The sequence below is a fragment of the Xenopus tropicalis genome, chromosome 7, assembly GCF_000004195.4.
Source record: "Xenopus tropicalis strain Nigerian chromosome 7, UCB_Xtro_10.0, whole genome shotgun sequence".
In the NCBI taxonomy this organism is placed as follows: domain Eukaryota; kingdom Metazoa; phylum Chordata; class Amphibia; order Anura; family Pipidae; genus Xenopus; species Xenopus tropicalis.
In genome coordinates, this window is record NC_030683.2 from 120705196 (window position 1) to 120722229 (window position 17034).

Below are 17034 nucleotides of genomic sequence, written 5' to 3' on the forward strand. Positions count from 1 at the left end.
AGATGGTGCCTATAGTAGCAGTGGGGGGATAATAGCCTCTGGGAAGGGACTGGGGCTGTGGGATAGCAGGTATAGTAGGGAGAGATGGTGCCTATAGTAGCAGTGGGGGGATAATAGCCTCTGGGAAGGGACTGGGGCTGTGGGATAGCAGGTATAGTAGGGAGAGATGGTGCCTATAGTAGCAGTGGGGGGATAATAGTCTCTGGGAAGGGACTGTGGCTGTGGGATAGCAGGTATAGTAGGGAGAGATGGTGCCTATAGTAGCAGTGGGGGGATAATAGCCTCTGGGAAGGGACTGGGGCTGTGGGATAGCAGGTATAGTAGGGAGAGATGGTGCCTATAGTAGCAGTGGGGGGATAATAGCCTCTGGGAAGGGACTGGGGCTGTGGGATAGCAGGTATAGTAGGGAGAGATGGTGCCTATAGTAGCAGTGGGGGGATAATAGTCTCTGGGAAGGGACTGGGGCTGTGGGATAGCAGGTATAGTAGGGAGAGATGGTGCTTATAGTAGCAGTGGGGGGATAATAGCCTCTGGGAAGGGACTGTGGCTGTGGGATAGCAGGTATAGTAGGGAGAGATGGTGCCTATAGTAGCAGTGGGGGGGATAATAGCCTCTGGGAAGGGATTGGGGCTGTGGGATAGCAGGTATAGTAGGGAGAGATGGTGCCTATAGTAGCAGTGGGGGGATAATAGCCTCTGGGAAGGGACTGGGGCTGTGGGATAGCAGGTATAGTAGGGAGAGATGGTGCCTATAGTAGCAGTGGGGGGGATAATAGCCTCTGGGAAGGGACTGGGGCTGTGGGATAGCAGGTATAGTAGGGAGAGATTGTGCCTATAGTAACAGTGGGGGATAATAGCCTCTGGGAAGGGACTGGGGCTGTGGGATAGCAGGTATAGTAGGGAGAGATGGTGCTTATAGTAGCAGTGGGGGGATAATAGCCTCTGGGAAGGGACTGTGGCTGTGGGATAGCAGGTATAGTAGGGAGAGATGGTGCCTATAGTAGCAGTGGGGGGGGGGTAATAGCCTCTGGGAAGGGATTGGGGCTGTGGGATAGCAGGTATAGTAGGGAGAGATGGTGCCTATAGTAGCAGTGGGGGGGATAATAGCCTCTGGGAAGGGACTGGGGCTGTGGGATAGCAGGTATAGTAGGGAGAGATGGTGCCTATAGTAACAGTGGGGGGATAATAGCCTCTGGGAAGGGACTGGGGCTGTGGGATAGCAGGTATAGTAGGGAGAGATGGTGCCTATAGTAGCAGTGGGGGGGATAATAGCCTCTGGGAAGGGACTGGGGCTGTGGGATAGCAGGTATAGTAGGGAGAGATGGTGCCTATAGTAACAGTGGGGGGATAATAGCCTCTGGGAAGGGACTGGGGCTGTGGGATAGCAGGTATAGTAGGGAGAGATGGTGCCTATAGTAGCAGTGGGGATAATAGCCTCTGGGAAGGGACTGGGGCTGTGGGATAGCAGGTATAGTAGGGAGAGAGGGTGCCTATAGTAGCAGTGGGGGATAATAGCCTCTGGGAAGGGACTGGGGCTGTGGGATAGCAGGTATAGTAGGGAGAGATGGTGCCTATAGTAGCAGTGGGGGGATAATAGCCTCTGGGAAGGGACTGGGGCTGTGGGATAGCAGGTATAGTAGGGAGAGATGGTGCCTATAGTAGCAGTGGGATATAATATATAAGAAGCATATATCTATGTCTGTGGATGATCAATCCATTGTATCAGAAACAAATTTAGAAATTTGATTTAGAAAGTGGAAAGACTACTGCAAAGACTTTGATATTTCTGAACCCTTACCTTGATAAGAAGCAATACTTTGAACGTTGTGGTGCCGGGTCCAAGTTTAAGCTGATTCCTTTTCTACAAGGAGTATACCATAAATGTAATAGTAAAAATGCGTAATTACTTGTCCATGTTCGTCATTCGCTCTGCACACACTAACGTTTAAACAGAAGTAACAAGAAACTTGCTTTCCTACCTGTGTGGGTTACACATTTTCTGTTTGAGTTATACAAAAACACCCCGACAAGAATATCACTTCCTATAATTTCTATAAAAATAAAGAAAAAAGGAAATAGAAAGTAAAACATACATAGTCCAGATATCGTACATATTCTATTTTGCGTGTTTACAGTATATGTTCAAAAGAAAAGGCAAAATAAATCCTATACTATCTTTCTGTTTCTCCAAACACGTATATATATGGATTATAGAGTCTATCGCTGGTTGGCAGCCAGGGGGGCTGGAGTAAATGTGAAAGATGTGAATTTGGAACTGTAAAAATAAATAATACTTATAAGATATCACCCAGAGGGCAGCCATATTACTTGCAGCCGAAACAGAAGGGGGGCCCTTGGTTGGTGGCCCTAGAAAACCTGGTTTTGGTTAAAAATAAGGATAATATACGGCTCCAGCTAAGGGCCATATGATATAGATGGCGGTATGTTGGTTGCAGGCAATATTTTCCGTATAAAGCGGCATAATGTATATAACAGCAACATTTTCACCTCCCCAGGTGCTTTCCCAAACACCAACACCATCGATGGTGAGAAGCACGAGAAGCTTAATTATCACGGCCCAAAGGAAGTAGCGCCTTGGTGTCCGTGACAGCAAAATATACAAATACAGAGTAAAAAAATGTTTCAGTTGTGTAGGTAAGCAGCAAACAAGTTGGATGGAGGAACTTGGTGGTTTGATAAAATATATGGTGTTAAAGGAACAGTAACACCAAAAAATAAAACTGTTTTGAAGTAAGTAATATAGAATGTACTGTTTTCCTGCACTATAGTTTATATAAATACCCTGCTGTGTAGCCCCGGGGGCAGCCATTCCAGCACTGGTACAGCTGGGGTGTTTGCTACAGAAACCCTACTATAGTTTATATAAATACCCCACTGTGTAGCCCCGGGGGCAGCCATTCCTGCACTGGTACAGCTGGGGTGTTTGCTACAGAAACCCTACTATAGTTTATATAAATACCCCGCTGTGTAGCCCCGGGGCAGCCGTTCCTGCACTGGTACAGCTGGGGTGTTTGCTACAGAAACCCTACTATAGTTTATATAAATACCCCGCTGTGTAGCCCCGGGGGCAGCCGTTCCTGCACTGGTACAGCTGGGGTGTTTGCTACAGAAACCCTACTATAGTTTATATAAATACCCCGCTGTGTAGCCCCGGGGGCAGCCGTTCCTGCACTGGTACAGCTGGGGTGTTTGCTACAGAAACCCTACTATAGTTTATATAAATACCCCGCTGTGTAGCCCCGGGGGCAGCCGTTCCTGCACTGGTACAGCTGGGGTGTTTGCTACAGAAACCCTACTATAGTTTATATAAATACCCTGCTGTGTAGCCCCGGGGGCAGCCATTCCTGCACTGGTACAGCTGGGGTGTTTGCTACAGAAACCCTACTATAGTTTATATAAATACCCCGCTGTGTAGCCCCGGGGGCAGCCATTCCTGCACTGGTACAGCTGGGGTGTTTGCTACAGAAACCCTACTATAGTTTATATAAATACCCCGCTGTGTAGCCCCGGGGGCAGCCATTCCTGCACTGGTACAGCTGGGGTGTTTGCTACAGAAACCCTACTATAGTTTATATAAATACCCTGCTGTGTAGCCCCGGGGGCAGCCGTTCCTGCACTGGTACAGCTGGGGTGTTTGCTACAGAAACCCTACTATAGTTTATATAAATACCCCGCTGTGTAGCCCTGGGGGCAGCCATTCCAGCACTGGTACAGCTGGGGTGTTTGCTACAGAAACCCTACTATAGTTTAAATAAATACCCCGCTGTGTAGCCCCAGAGAACTGTCCAAAAAAAAAATCCCACTTAGTCTTGGAAATATAGACAAATTAGTTTATTATTATTATTTTAGTAATTAGTATCAAATCTTATCTTCCAGACTTTCTTCATGGTACCTAGTTAGTTTATCATTTGACATATTTAAGTCTATTATCCAAAACCACCACATCACACTGTACAAAGAAACCCACAACCTTTAATAAGTAGGCAAAGTGCAGATGAATATCACTTTCAGTATCGAGCTCAATCTAATTTCACACTTTATGCCTGGTTAGTTTCTGCCCGTTGACACATTGATGTTTGTTCATCACCATCATCACGAGCGGAAGGCTTCGGTGAGCGCTGACTCAAATAGGGACATTATTGATTTCCGAAACTCTTTCTTGAAGTTCTTTACAGCAAACAAGTAAAGTACTGGGGTGAAGCAATAATAAAGGCAGATCAAGCATATTGTCATGACCATCAATACGTTCAGAGTGGCCTTAGGAAACTTCTCCTGCTCCATGCTCATCCCATACCACAGATAATATGGAGTCCAGCACATAATGAACGATGTAATAAAAATAAATATAATCCTATAAGGTTTATTTGACCTGGCCAGATTTTCTTTCTTCATCCTGAGAGCGAGTTTGAGATAACACACGGAGATTACAGATAAGGGAATTAGGAAGCCCAACACTAGACGGAAACCAAACATGAACCACTTTAATAGCTCACCGTCCCATTTCCCAGAAAGTGTGTAATCGTTGTAGCAAATGGCAGTTTTATTGTCCTTCAACAGGCGGATCTGCCGAAATGCAAAGTATGGGGAGCTGCACAACGCGGCAAACCCCCATAGCAAAATGCAGGTTACAGAGGCATAACGATGGTTCATGTGTCCCCTGTACCAGACTGGGTGGAAGACCAAAGTGTAGCGATCGAGGCTGATGACTGTGAGAAAGAACACTGTTGTGTATATACATAGAGAAAGCAGTGAATTAACGAGCTTGCACATGAAGTCTCCTAAGATCCATTGGGGGAATGTTAACATATACACCGACAGCAACGGCATGGTCATTGTAAAAACCAAATTAACCAAAATTAAATGAAAAATCATAGCGGTGTTGACGCTCTTGCTCATCTTGAGCCCAAGAATCCAAAGGTACAGCACGTTTACAACGAGACCAAAGAGAAAAGTGATGAGAAGGATCAGGGTGCATAATATGTTGGCCGTTGGGACCGTTGTGTCGCTCCCTTGTGCAGTTGTGTTCTGGTAAATCTCCGATACTGAGCTCACAGACATGTTCTAAAAGTGAAAGAAAAATGTATTTATATATACAGGAATGGGATCCCTTATCCAGAAACCCATTATCCAGAGAGCTCTGAATTACGGAAAGAATTTTAAAACTGATTCCCTTTTCTCTGTAATAATAAAACAGTACCTGTACTTGATCCCAACTAAGATATAATTACCCCTTATTGGGGGCAGAACAGCCCTATTGGATTTATTTAATGGTTAAATGATTCCCTTTTCTCTGTAATAATAAAACAGTACCTGTACTTGATCCCAACTAAGATATAATTACCCCTTATTGGGGCAGAACAGCCCTATTGGGTTTATTTCATGGTTAAATGATTTCCTTTTCTCTGTAATAATAAAACAGTACCTGTACTTGATCCCAACTAAGATATAATTACCCCTTATTGGGGGCAGAACAGCCCTATTGGGTTTATTTAATGGTTAAATGATTCCCTTTTCTCTGTAATAATAAAACAGTACCTGTACTTGATCCCAACTAAGATATAATTACCCCTTATTGGGGCAGAACAGCCCTATTGGGTTTATTTAATGGTTAAATGATTCCCTTTTCTCTGTAATAATAAAATAGTACCTGTACTTGGTCCCAACTAAGATATAATTACCCCTTATTGGGGGCAGAACAGCCCTATTGGGTTTATTTAATGGTTAAATGATTCCCTTTTCTCTGTAATAATAAAACAGTACCTGTACTTGATCCCAACTAAGATATAATTACCCCTTATTGGGGGCAGAACAGCCCTATTGGGTTTATTTAATGGTTAAATGATTCCCTTTTCTCTGTAATAATAAAACAGTACCTGTACTTGATCCCAACTAAGATATAATTACCCCTTATTGGGGGCAGAACAGTCCTATTGGGTTTATTTAATGGTTAAATGATTCCCTTTTCTCTGTAATAATAAAACAGTACCTGTACTTGATCCCAACTAAGATATAATTACCCCTTATTGGGGGCAGAACAGCCCTATTGGGTTTATTTAATGGTTAAATGATTCCCTTTTCTCTGTAATAATAAAACAGTACCTGTACTTGATCCCAACTAAGATATAATTACCCCTTATTGGGGGCAGAACAGCCCTATTGGGTTTATTTAATGGTTAAATGATTCCCTTTTCTCTGTAATAATAAAACAGTACCTGTACTTGATCCCAACTAAGATCTAATTACTCCTTATTGGGGCAGAACAGCCCTATTGGGTTTAATTAACATTTTATTGATTTTTTTAGTAGACTTAAGGTATGGAAATTTAAAGACCCCTTATCCGGAATACCCTTGGTCCTGAGCATTCTGGATAATGCGCCCTATACCTGTATACAGTATATATATTATGAAAGAAATTCCATTAGAAAATTCTAATGAGAGGACTCAGCGGGGAGCGGGACAGGGGAGCTGAGAGGGAGGACGGACGGCAGACCGGGGGGGATCGGAACAGGTAGGACTCAGCGGGAACGAACAAAACGCCGGGGGGGTTGGTGTTGGGGGGGAATGCGACCAGTTTGGGCCACAGTTTGCCAACGAGGGTGGGTGGCGGCGGGGGTGCTGGTGATGGCGGTCCGGCCCCCCAACAGTCTGAGGGGCCCCCTTGCTTCAGAAGTTTGAGGACCCCTGCTTTATATATTATGAGCTTGTGTTAAAGCCTTGAATGTGTTAGAGGTGATGTCTGTGCATCACAGGATCCAGATTGTTAGTTCCTTGTACGTTAAAAGTGAAAGCCAACCTGCCTGAGCCTTGAGTACATACTGTATTCATTGGCCTAACCACAGTAACCTACTAACCTACTGAACTAATGTGAGTTTAATCAAATTGTTCTGTTTCTTTAAATTAAGCCTCAGAAAAGATAGTGTAAGAATATAGGAAAGTAAATGCATAACAAATGTGAAAGAAAATAACTAGCCAGGTACTAGCCAGTGCAGCTAATGGAGATGGGAGCTGGAAGAGAACCCTTCTATAAGAACCTTATATGAAAGTGTATGTAAAGTATGTAAAGACAATGTTATTATGTAAAAAAAGGTTTAATTTCTGGTGTATTTATCTCTTTAAAGCAGTGATCCCCAACCAGTGGCTCGTGAGCAACATGTTGCTCCCCAACCCCTTGGGTGTTGTTCTCAAAGCAGAGGCTTATTTTTGAATTTCTGACTTGGATGCAAGTTTTGGTTGCATAAAACCCAGTATAAAGCCAAACAGAGCCTTCTGTAGGTGTCCAGTCCACATAGGGGCTACCAAATAGCCAATGATAGCTCTTACTTGCACCCCCAGGAACTTTTTCCATGCTTGTGTTGCTCCCCAACTCTTTTTCCATTAAAATGTGGCTCACTGGTATAAAAGGTTGGGGACCCCTGCTTTAAAACGTCCAACTGTAGCTGCAGGAAAATGGAGGCAGATATCAAACAGATGTGGTGGGATTCCCATTGGAGGATTCTTTATGTTTTTATAATGTTGCTGATCCGGAAAACTGGGGAAAAGATTGAGCAGCTTTGCTTTGAGAATACAATATTGATCATGGCTACATAGACTACAGCTTCCACCATGCTGGGGTTTGCAGTAAAGTGTAAATAAAGTGTGGTTGATCCCTTTTAAAAAGTTGTTGGTGGAGATGGCTGTGCTGCATGCATGGGAAGAATATAAGTTGTTATTGCTCAGTATCTAATGCAGTAACTAATGCAGGCAGAGTACCAGCATGTGGATTTCTGTAGCTATTTCATATTTCTGGGTTCTTACCTGGCTAATAAGTCTTGTAGAGACTTCCAGTTCCAAAACGAAAACTGTTTGGTCCCAGTCGAAGTCTGATATACTGATAAAGTGAAGAATACCTGTTGTTGATCTAGTCTACTCAACTGAGAATGCACGTGATTTTGCTCTTCTCTTTTAAGAGCGTGAGAATCAGTTTCCGTTAAAAACCATATAAATTCACAGAATAGTAAATTGTGTAACTTCCTACAAATCGTTTTTCAAGAAAAGCTAATATAGACCCTTACACTTCAAGACAGAATTAATTCTATATTATAGAGACTGGAAGCTTCTGTAGACAGTACACACTACAGTAGGAATACCGTTGATGGGTTTCACCAGCACAGGGGGTGAATTAACATGAGTCCAGGGGTTCCCTGTTTGGGACTCATTGCCAGTGGCATGGGTCCAGTAATAGAAAAAAAAAAGTAGCCCCTAGTTTATGACTAATATATATCTTCTTGTAAGTTGGGTTAATGGTCATTGATTTGTTAACAGGATTATATGAGGCTATAGTAGTGATGAGTGAATCTGTCCAGTTTAGCTTCGCCGAAAAATTTGCAAAACGGCAAAAAACCCGCAAAACATCAAAAAAGTCACATATCCCAAAAATTTGTCACACGCGTCAATTATTTTTTGGCACATTTCATTTTTTTACGCACATTTGGCGCTACCATCCACCAATGGCGAAGCATGGAGAACTTTTGGTGATGGATGTTGCTCTCAGTGCCCCCAAACCAGGTAGTTATGTTTGAATTTCTGACTTGGGGGCAAGTTTTGGTTGAATAAAAACAAGATTTTGTACCAAATAAAGCCCCTGTAAGCTGATAGTGTGCATAGAGGCCCCTAATAGCCAATCACAGCCCTTATTTGGCTCCTCCATGAACTTTTATGGTGCTTGTGTTGCTCCCCAAGTCTTTTTACATCTGACTGTGGCTCACGAGTTACAAGGTTGGGGATCCCTGACCTACACTTACCAATATTGCCCAAGCATATGACCAACTTGATTTAATAGGGATTCCTGGAAAACCTCAGTATCTGCATAATGGGTGAAAAGAGGTTGAAACTGGTAAGGAGGCAAGGTAACCTGGCGTTTTGTCTTTTCCTTCATACTGTTTAATCCCTGGTTTTTCAAGTTTGTAAATTGGAGTTTGTTTTTCTAAAATAAACTCAAATATCGGATGATCACTTATTTATTAATACGGAAAACCTCATTTGTCTCAAATTTTTCTTCAGTTTACAAGTTCTAAAAACTCCAAAAAATTTGAGATGTATATATATATAAATATAGCTTGACTTTGCCTAGGACAACTTCCATTGAAATTCGAGTTTTGGGGTTTTTTGCACTTAATAAATACCAGACATTCAAGTTTTCAAACCATAAAATGAATTCAAGTTTTTCAGTGCAAAAAAACTTGAATTAAGAAAAAAAATTTGACCATTGATAAATTACCCCCTTGTCAAATAAGATGCTATAATATAAAATGAGAAAATATTATAAATCCAGTAACAGGTGTATGGGGAGGGGTTGGAAATCTCTGCTACCATGATTAGCTATGATCCAGGCCAGGGCAAGGGTTTAACAGCAACTTCAGGTGGGCACTTATGGTGTTAGACTCAGGTAGGCACTCGCTTTGTATGGAAGAAAGATTACCACATCAGTTTATTGAACAATTTCATACAATCTTAATGCCAGTCCCACCAGCTGGAAGGTGTGAGCTCAATTGATGGTAAAAGCTATCGCACAAGTGGCAGAAGGACATTACACAAATAATACTCACAAATATTCTTTATAACTTTGATTCGAATCATGGAGTAGTATAGTCTCCTGGTGACTCCTGATCTCCATCACTAGGTGAAGTCCACAGAGATAAATTGTTCCAGGGGTCTCTATAATGGCAGCAGAGGTACCACAGGGTTATAACCCACCTAAATCTCCTCGTTGGAGCCTTGGACTGCTCACTAACTTCTCCTGCACCTATCTTTCCCTCCTAGAGTGAACTATGACAAAATCTGACTTTTTCTATACAGGGCCTCACCCTGCCCAGGCCCTCTGGAGCACACCTCACCTTCTCCTGAGAGTGGGGGAATCCAAAAGAGAAAAAACTAACTGGGGCTTCCCTTTTTATTTACTTGGGGAAACCTACAGTAACACCTTTGTAACTATGAAAACTACTCCCCCTATCAACTTATTAGGAATACCTAGCTGGCTAACTCAATGCCAAGGGGCAAACTAACTAAAGATTTAGAAAACCTTTACCCTTCTACAATCCACTTATGAGCTGCAAAGAATACTAATCTTAAACATACTGTACAATACACATTTCCTAAGCTGTATAGTAACTTTATTACACAGTATAAAGTGTGACTTATTTTACATTATACACATCATTTTCAAACACAGCTTTTTAAGCTATAATGCTATAAGCTAGCTTTAAGCTATATGTATGGTGCTCTTGGCAAAGGGAGAAAAGACTGAAACCATAAGATGTTTTTTTTGGCTTTGAACCCAAACTTGCTTCACCAAGTACTAGGTTCTTTAACCACTCACGCTAATTATAGTTTACCATCTTATAATGACTAGTATTTTACCCCCATTGGCCCTTAAGCCAGAAATCTCTTCAACATCAAAACATCAAAAAAGTCTTTTGTCTACTCAACCCAACAAAACACAAAGAAGAAGTCTGTAGCTGATGACACTTACAGTGTACATACTACGTTAGAATAATGATCTCTCCAAATGATTCTTTAATGTAATAACAAATGGAAGTGAAAGTGAAATATAGTTGTAGTCCGTCAATGATTTGCTGCAGTACTTGCAATCGGATATCACAATGTTGCAGTTCCATGTCACCCAAGGACCTATTGCTCATCTTTCATTATATTTATCAGTTTTCCCAGTTTTATGCCAATAAGGCTACATGAACATTTATTGCTCCTCCCTGGTTCTATCATTTGCAGCAGAGCTGGAAGGAACATCTGATTTGTCTTCAAAACTTCTGTTCAATGAGTTGAACGTTTCATTAAATACCGACTCAATGAGCAACAGTACAGACTTCTGTAAGGATTTCTTGAAGTTCTCAGCAATAAAGAGGTAAAGTACTGGAGTGAAGCAACTATTGAAACAGGTCAATGATACTGAAAGCACCATCAGAATTTTCAGAGTGGATTTATGGAATCTGCCCTCCTCAATGCTCATTCCATACCATAAATGATAGGGGAACCAGGATACAAAGAAAGAAGTCACAGTAATAAATATGATCTTGTAAGGTTTAGTTGATCTGGCCAGGTTTCCCTTCTTCATCCTGAGAGCAATTCTGACATAGCAAACTGTCATTACAGCAAATGGCAGTAGGAAGCCCAATATTACATGAAAGCTGAACATGACCCATCTCAGTTGTGTTGCTGACTTTGGCCAGATTGACCCAGAAAGTGTATAATCATTGTAGCAAATGGTCGTTTTATTGTCCCCCAGCAGGCGTGTCTGGCGAAATGCAAAATATGGGGAGCAAAACAAAATGGCCGACCCCCAAATACAAATGCAGATGGCAGATGCATAGCGATTATTCCTGTGTCCTCTGTACCAGACTGGGTGAAAGACTAAACAGTAGCGATCAAGGCTGATTACTGTGAGAAAGAAAACAAATGCATACATACATACAGAAATCATTGAATTAATGAATTTACATAGGAAACTCCCTAATATCCAGTGGGGAAGCAATAGCACATATGAGGCAAGGAACGGAATTGTGGAAATAAAAACAACATTGACTAAAATCAAATGGAAAAACCAAGTGGTGTTGATGCTCCTGCGCATCCTGAATCTGAGGACCCAGAGGTAAAGGGAGTTCACAACCAGTCCAAAAAGAAAGGTCATTGCTAAGATTATTGTAGCTGATATATTGGCTGTTGGGATAGATGTGTCGGCCATTCCAGTAGTCGTGTTTGTGTTAAACTCCGGTTCCGTCACCCCAGACATTTCAAACTAAAAATAGAAGAAAATGAAATATTTAATAGTGAGAATGTTTGATTTGGCAATAAAGTAATAACACATTGTTGCTATGGGTTCATGAAATATCTGTAATAAGATGGTGGGATGTAGACTGGATTAGGTTATAGCAGTTGGCGTTGATGACGCCAAAGGGTAGAACTGAAAGAATAACTAAGAGGGGGTAAATGAGAGGATTCTCTCTGTGGGGCTAATACCAATTCATAGTGGTGGACTAACCAAAAGGGATACTGTCATGGGAAAACATGTTTTTTCAAAATGCATCACTTAATAGAACTTCTCCAGCAGAATCCTGCATTGTAATCTGTTTTATAAAAAGCACAAACCAATTTTGTTATACTTAATTTTAAAACATTTACGTGGGGCTAGCAATATTATTCATTTCCCAGGGTGCCACAGCCATGTGACACTCAGGTTGGAGTGATATCACTTTCCCCTCCCTTCCCCCCTCCAGCAGCCGATCAGCAGAACAATGGGAAGGGAGCAAGATAGCAGCTCCCAGTAGGTATCAGAATAGCACTCAATAGTAAGAAATCCAAGGCCAGCTTGGGACTCCTCCAGTTACATGGGAGTAGGAGAAACAATAGGTTACCTGAAAGCAGTTCTAATGTGTAGCGCTGGCTCCTTCTGAAAGCTCAGACTCAGGCACACTTTATTGCTGCGCTGCAAGTTGGAGTGATATCCCCCCTCCCCCCCAGCAGCCAATCAGCAGAACAATGGGAAGGGAGCAAGATAGCAGCTCCCAGTAGGTATCAGAATAGCACTTAATAGTAAGAAATCCAAGTCCGGCTTGGGACTCCTCCAGTTACATGGGAGTAGGAGAAACAATAGGTTAGCTGAAAGCAGTTCTAATGTGTAGCGCTGGCTGAAAGCTCAGACTCAGGCACAAGGCACTGAGATGGCGCCTACACACCAAAATTACAGCTAAAAAATACTTTTTTTGGTTCAAGAATAAAAGTTTAAATGGCAGAGGGAATTATTTGCTATGTAAATAATTCACTCTGCCATTTAAACTTGGCACTCTTTTGAGGACAGTAACTGCATATTTTGGACCGAGAGGACAGATGGTGGGAAAGAGGCCATCTATGCCATTGCACTAATGATCATTGCATTCATTCAGTCTGCTCGGATGAATTATTGAGAAGTTCTCCTACTGATGCTGAGGGACAGTGGGTTGTACCAACAGCCCCAACAGACCTGCACCAGAAGGAGCACATGTTATGCCATTTTAACACCACAACCCACAAGTGATACAATCTCCACTCTGGAAATGTTAAAGCCACAACCCGATTTGTGACAAATGAACACGTGCGATTGTATTCCCATAAGCCATAGGGCAAATTGCAACTTGTGCGCTACTTCCTGTATGGCCACAGTGGTGCTAGAATTTATGGGGAAAAAAGTTGCATTGTGAGAAAAAAATGCCAATATTTGCCCAAAAATTTCACTCTAAACTTTGCATTAAAAACATGGGCTGAGGTGGGATGCTGAAATTGCCCAGAAACCCCTGGATTACAAGTGGGGGACACTGCATTTGATTTACTTTGTCTACACAACATTTTGTGTTTTCAGCTTTACAGCTGAACTGCTCCTGTCTCTGTTCTGCAATTTCCCCAAATCAGTTGCATGGTGGGGGATGGAACATTTCCTACTTGGACCAGTGTGGTTAGGGGAGTACCGCAGGGGTCAGTCCTTGGTCCTTTGCTTTTTAACTTGTTTATTAATGACCTGGAGGTGGGCATAGACAGTACTGTTTCTATTTTTGCTGATGACACTAAATTGTGCAAAACTATAAGTTCCATGCAGGATGCTGCTGCTTTGCAGAGCGATTTGGCAAAATTGGAAAACTGGGCAGCAAACTGGGAAATGAGGTTCAATGTGGATAAGTGCAAAGTTATGCCCTTTGGTAGAAATAATATAAACGCAAACTATCTACTGAATGGTAGTGTGTTGGGGGTTTCCTTAATGGAGAAGGATCTGAGGTTTTTGTAGATAACAAGTTGTCTAATGCCAGGCAGTGTCATTCTGTGGCTACTAAAGCAAATAAAGTGCTGTCTTGTATAAAAAAGGGCATTAACTCAAGGGATGAGAACATAATTTTGCCCCTTTATAGGTCCCTGGTAAGGCCTCACCTTGAGTATGGGGGGCAGTTTTGGGCTCCAGTCCTTAAGAAGGATATTAATGAGCTGGAGAGAGTGCAGAGACTGCAACTAAACTGGTAAAGGGGATGGAAGGGTTAAACTATGAGGTTAGACTGTCGAGGTTGGGGTTGTTTTCTCTGGAAAAGAGGCGCTTGCGAGGGGACATGATTACTCTAAAAATAATCAGTGCACCAGAGGCCACCCCTTTAGATTTAAAGCAGCGTAGGGGGTTCCTCACGGTGAGGGCAGTGAGGGGGTTGGGGAATGCCCTGCTGGGGGATGTTGGGTAGGGGGTTCCTCACGGGGAGGGCAGTGAGGGGGTTGGGGAATGCCCTGCCGGGGATGTTGGGTAGGGGGTTCCTCACGGTGAGGGCAGTGAGGTTGGGGAATGCCCTTCCTAGTGATGGGGTAATGGCAGATTCTGTTAGTGCCTATAAGAGGGGCCTGGATGAGTTCTTGAACAAGCATAGTATCCAAGGCTATTGTGATACTAATATCTACAGTTAGTATTAGTGGTTGTATTTATATAGTTTATGTGTGTGATAGTATAGATTGGTAGGTGTGGGTTGTGGGTGCTGGGTTTACTTGTAAGGGTTGAACTTGATGGACTCTGGTCTTTTTTCAACCCTATGTAACTATGTAACTATGTAACTCTTTGCCCAGGAGCAGTAACCCATAGCAACCAATAAGATGTTTGTTTTTAAATAGGTGACCAGTAAATGCTACCTGCTAATTGGTTGCTATAGGTAACTGCTCCTGGGCAAACTTAGTGCCTTTTATTACATAAACCTATATATATATTTAGACTCCTACCTTATACAGTATATGGAGCTTCCAGGTTTTCTATTGATGCTTCATATCTGGTGTTTCAGGGTCTTTTAAAATGTCTTCATTCTTCATCCAGCCCAAAGACCCATCTGCAGATAATGCTAGAGCATGGCATTAATTTCTTCTGTTGGGACATATACAGATCTCTCAATGTTATCATTTGTGGAAATGTTGCTGAAACCACATAAACGCCCTCTGAGAAAACGTTGCACATCCTATCACACTGTTTAACAGAAAAAAAGAGTTCTGCTGCTAAAATTACTTTTACTTCAATCGTCTTTGTATTTTTCTGTACAAAAAAGTGGAGAAGCAACACAAAAGCTCAAAAAGTCCGAAAGGGCTTGATAGTATCATTGTCATGTTTATTTAGTTATTTGGGTTACGAGAAAAAGATTTGTTTATAATGTGATAATTGGCTGAGGAACACACATGCAGTCTGTGTATACATGAGAGTATCATTGCCCTATGGAAGGTGGTAAGGACAGTGCCTACCTTGTGCCCACCGGAGTTTCATTCTGTATTCTTCCTGGGCATAAGTACTTTTTAATTGGGCACTAAGAAAAAAGTAATTTTTTGCCCCTTGGTGCTCTTGCATTTGTGCCCGGGATCCCAATAAATGACCCTTAATGACTTAGTAAGCAAGAGTATAGCTGTCTGCATTTTTTTATAAAAATTATCTGCATTGAAGAGATATAGCAGTGGGCTAAAGCAACAACCAAAACAGATAAAGCATGTAGTAAGGACCATCAGCCATCCCAGAGTAGATCTATAGCAGGGGTCCCCAACCTTTCTTACTTGGGAGCCACAGTCACATGTAAAAAGACTTGGAGAGCAACACAAGCACCATAAAAGTTCATGGAGGTGCCAAATAAGGGCTGTGATTGGCTATTAGGCAGCCTCTATGCACCCTATCAGCTTACAGGGGGCTTTATTTGGTAGGAAATCTTGTTTTTATTCAACCAAAACTTGCCCCCAAGTCAGGAATTCAAAAATAACTCCCTGGTTTGGGGGCACTGAGAGCAACATCCAAGGGGTTGGGGAGCAACATGTTGCCCCTGAGCCACTGGTTGGGGATCACTGCTCTATAGTATCTGGCTCCTTTAGTGTACATTCCATACCATACTTGATAGGGAAACCAGGACCCAAAGAAAGATGCTACAGATATACTGTAAATATGACCTTGTAAGGTTTAGTTGATCTGGCCAGGTTTCCCTTCTTCATCCTGAGAGCAATTCTGACATAGCAAACTGTCATTACAGCGAATGGCAGTAGGAAGCCCAATATTACATGAAAGCTGAACATGACCCATCTCAGTTGTGTGGCTGACTTTCTCTGGAATGACCAAGAAAATGTACAATCATGGTTGCAAATGTTATATTGTCCTCCAGTAGACATGCCCAAAATATGGTGAAGTATGGGGAGCTAAAACAAATGAAAGATAATAAGACACCCAGTGCTAAAATAATCCCCTTCCAACAGAGGGTCAAGGAACTGGTAATCTAATTATCTCTCTCCCAGACAAAAATGTTCAGTAGAAGCCCTATGCATTGCACTCAGGCTGAACAAGGGGATGCACTGCCTTTCGTTTATTATGAAGATTGGCTTGCAACCCCCCCCCCCCCCCCCCCAGAAATGAAAGAGTTTGGTGTCTAGGAGTGTATTTACTGTAAAACCTTGTAGCACTGGAGTGCAAGAATAGTAACAAACATATGCAGAGCTGCGTGTCTATGTAACCACAGTCAATAGGATTTACATTTATAGAAATCTACATGGTAACTTCCTTGCCTGCTTCTCGTGCAAATGCTGCAGAACTTCATCTTATTTTTGGGTTTTTTTTGCCTTAATTATCAGTAAATCTCTTCTCCTTTCTGAGGAACCGCGATAAACTGAATGGCACAACAAGGAAGCTCAGGAGAGATACTGCGGCTCTATACTGCTGTTATACACCAGCTCTCGGCTTAACCCTTTCTATCCCGCTGCTCCTTCCCTCTGGAACTCTATGCCTGAATCCGTAGGGAACACTCACCCACTCTCTTTAAGCAAAAGCTTACCTTCTGGGGCACTAAAACATTATTTTGCCCAGTCCTGCGCTTAAGGGCAAATGCCCATACCTGGTGCACTCTTACCTTCTGCTTTGTGCCTGTATGTTACCCAACCACTTAGACTGTAAGCTCTACGGGGCAGGGACCATACCTGGTGCCTCTTACCTTCCAGTTTGTGCCTGTATGTTACC

General features: G+C 42.4%; 2 protein-coding genes across 3 annotated transcripts in view; one reads left to right on the forward strand and one right to left on the reverse strand.

The window, feature by feature from the left end:
* The window catches only part of LOC108648060 (chemokine-like receptor 1), a 164593-nt gene that overhangs the window by 55158 nt on the left and 92401 nt on the right, over positions 1–17034 (forward strand). The gene's annotated exons all lie outside the window — the stretch shown is intronic.
* LOC116412387 (probable G-protein coupled receptor 33) lies at positions 4113–5078 on the reverse strand. Its single transcript, XM_031906558.1, has one exon. The coding sequence runs from the start codon at positions 5076–5078 to the stop codon at positions 4113–4115; it is 966 nt and encodes a 321-aa protein (XP_031762418.1).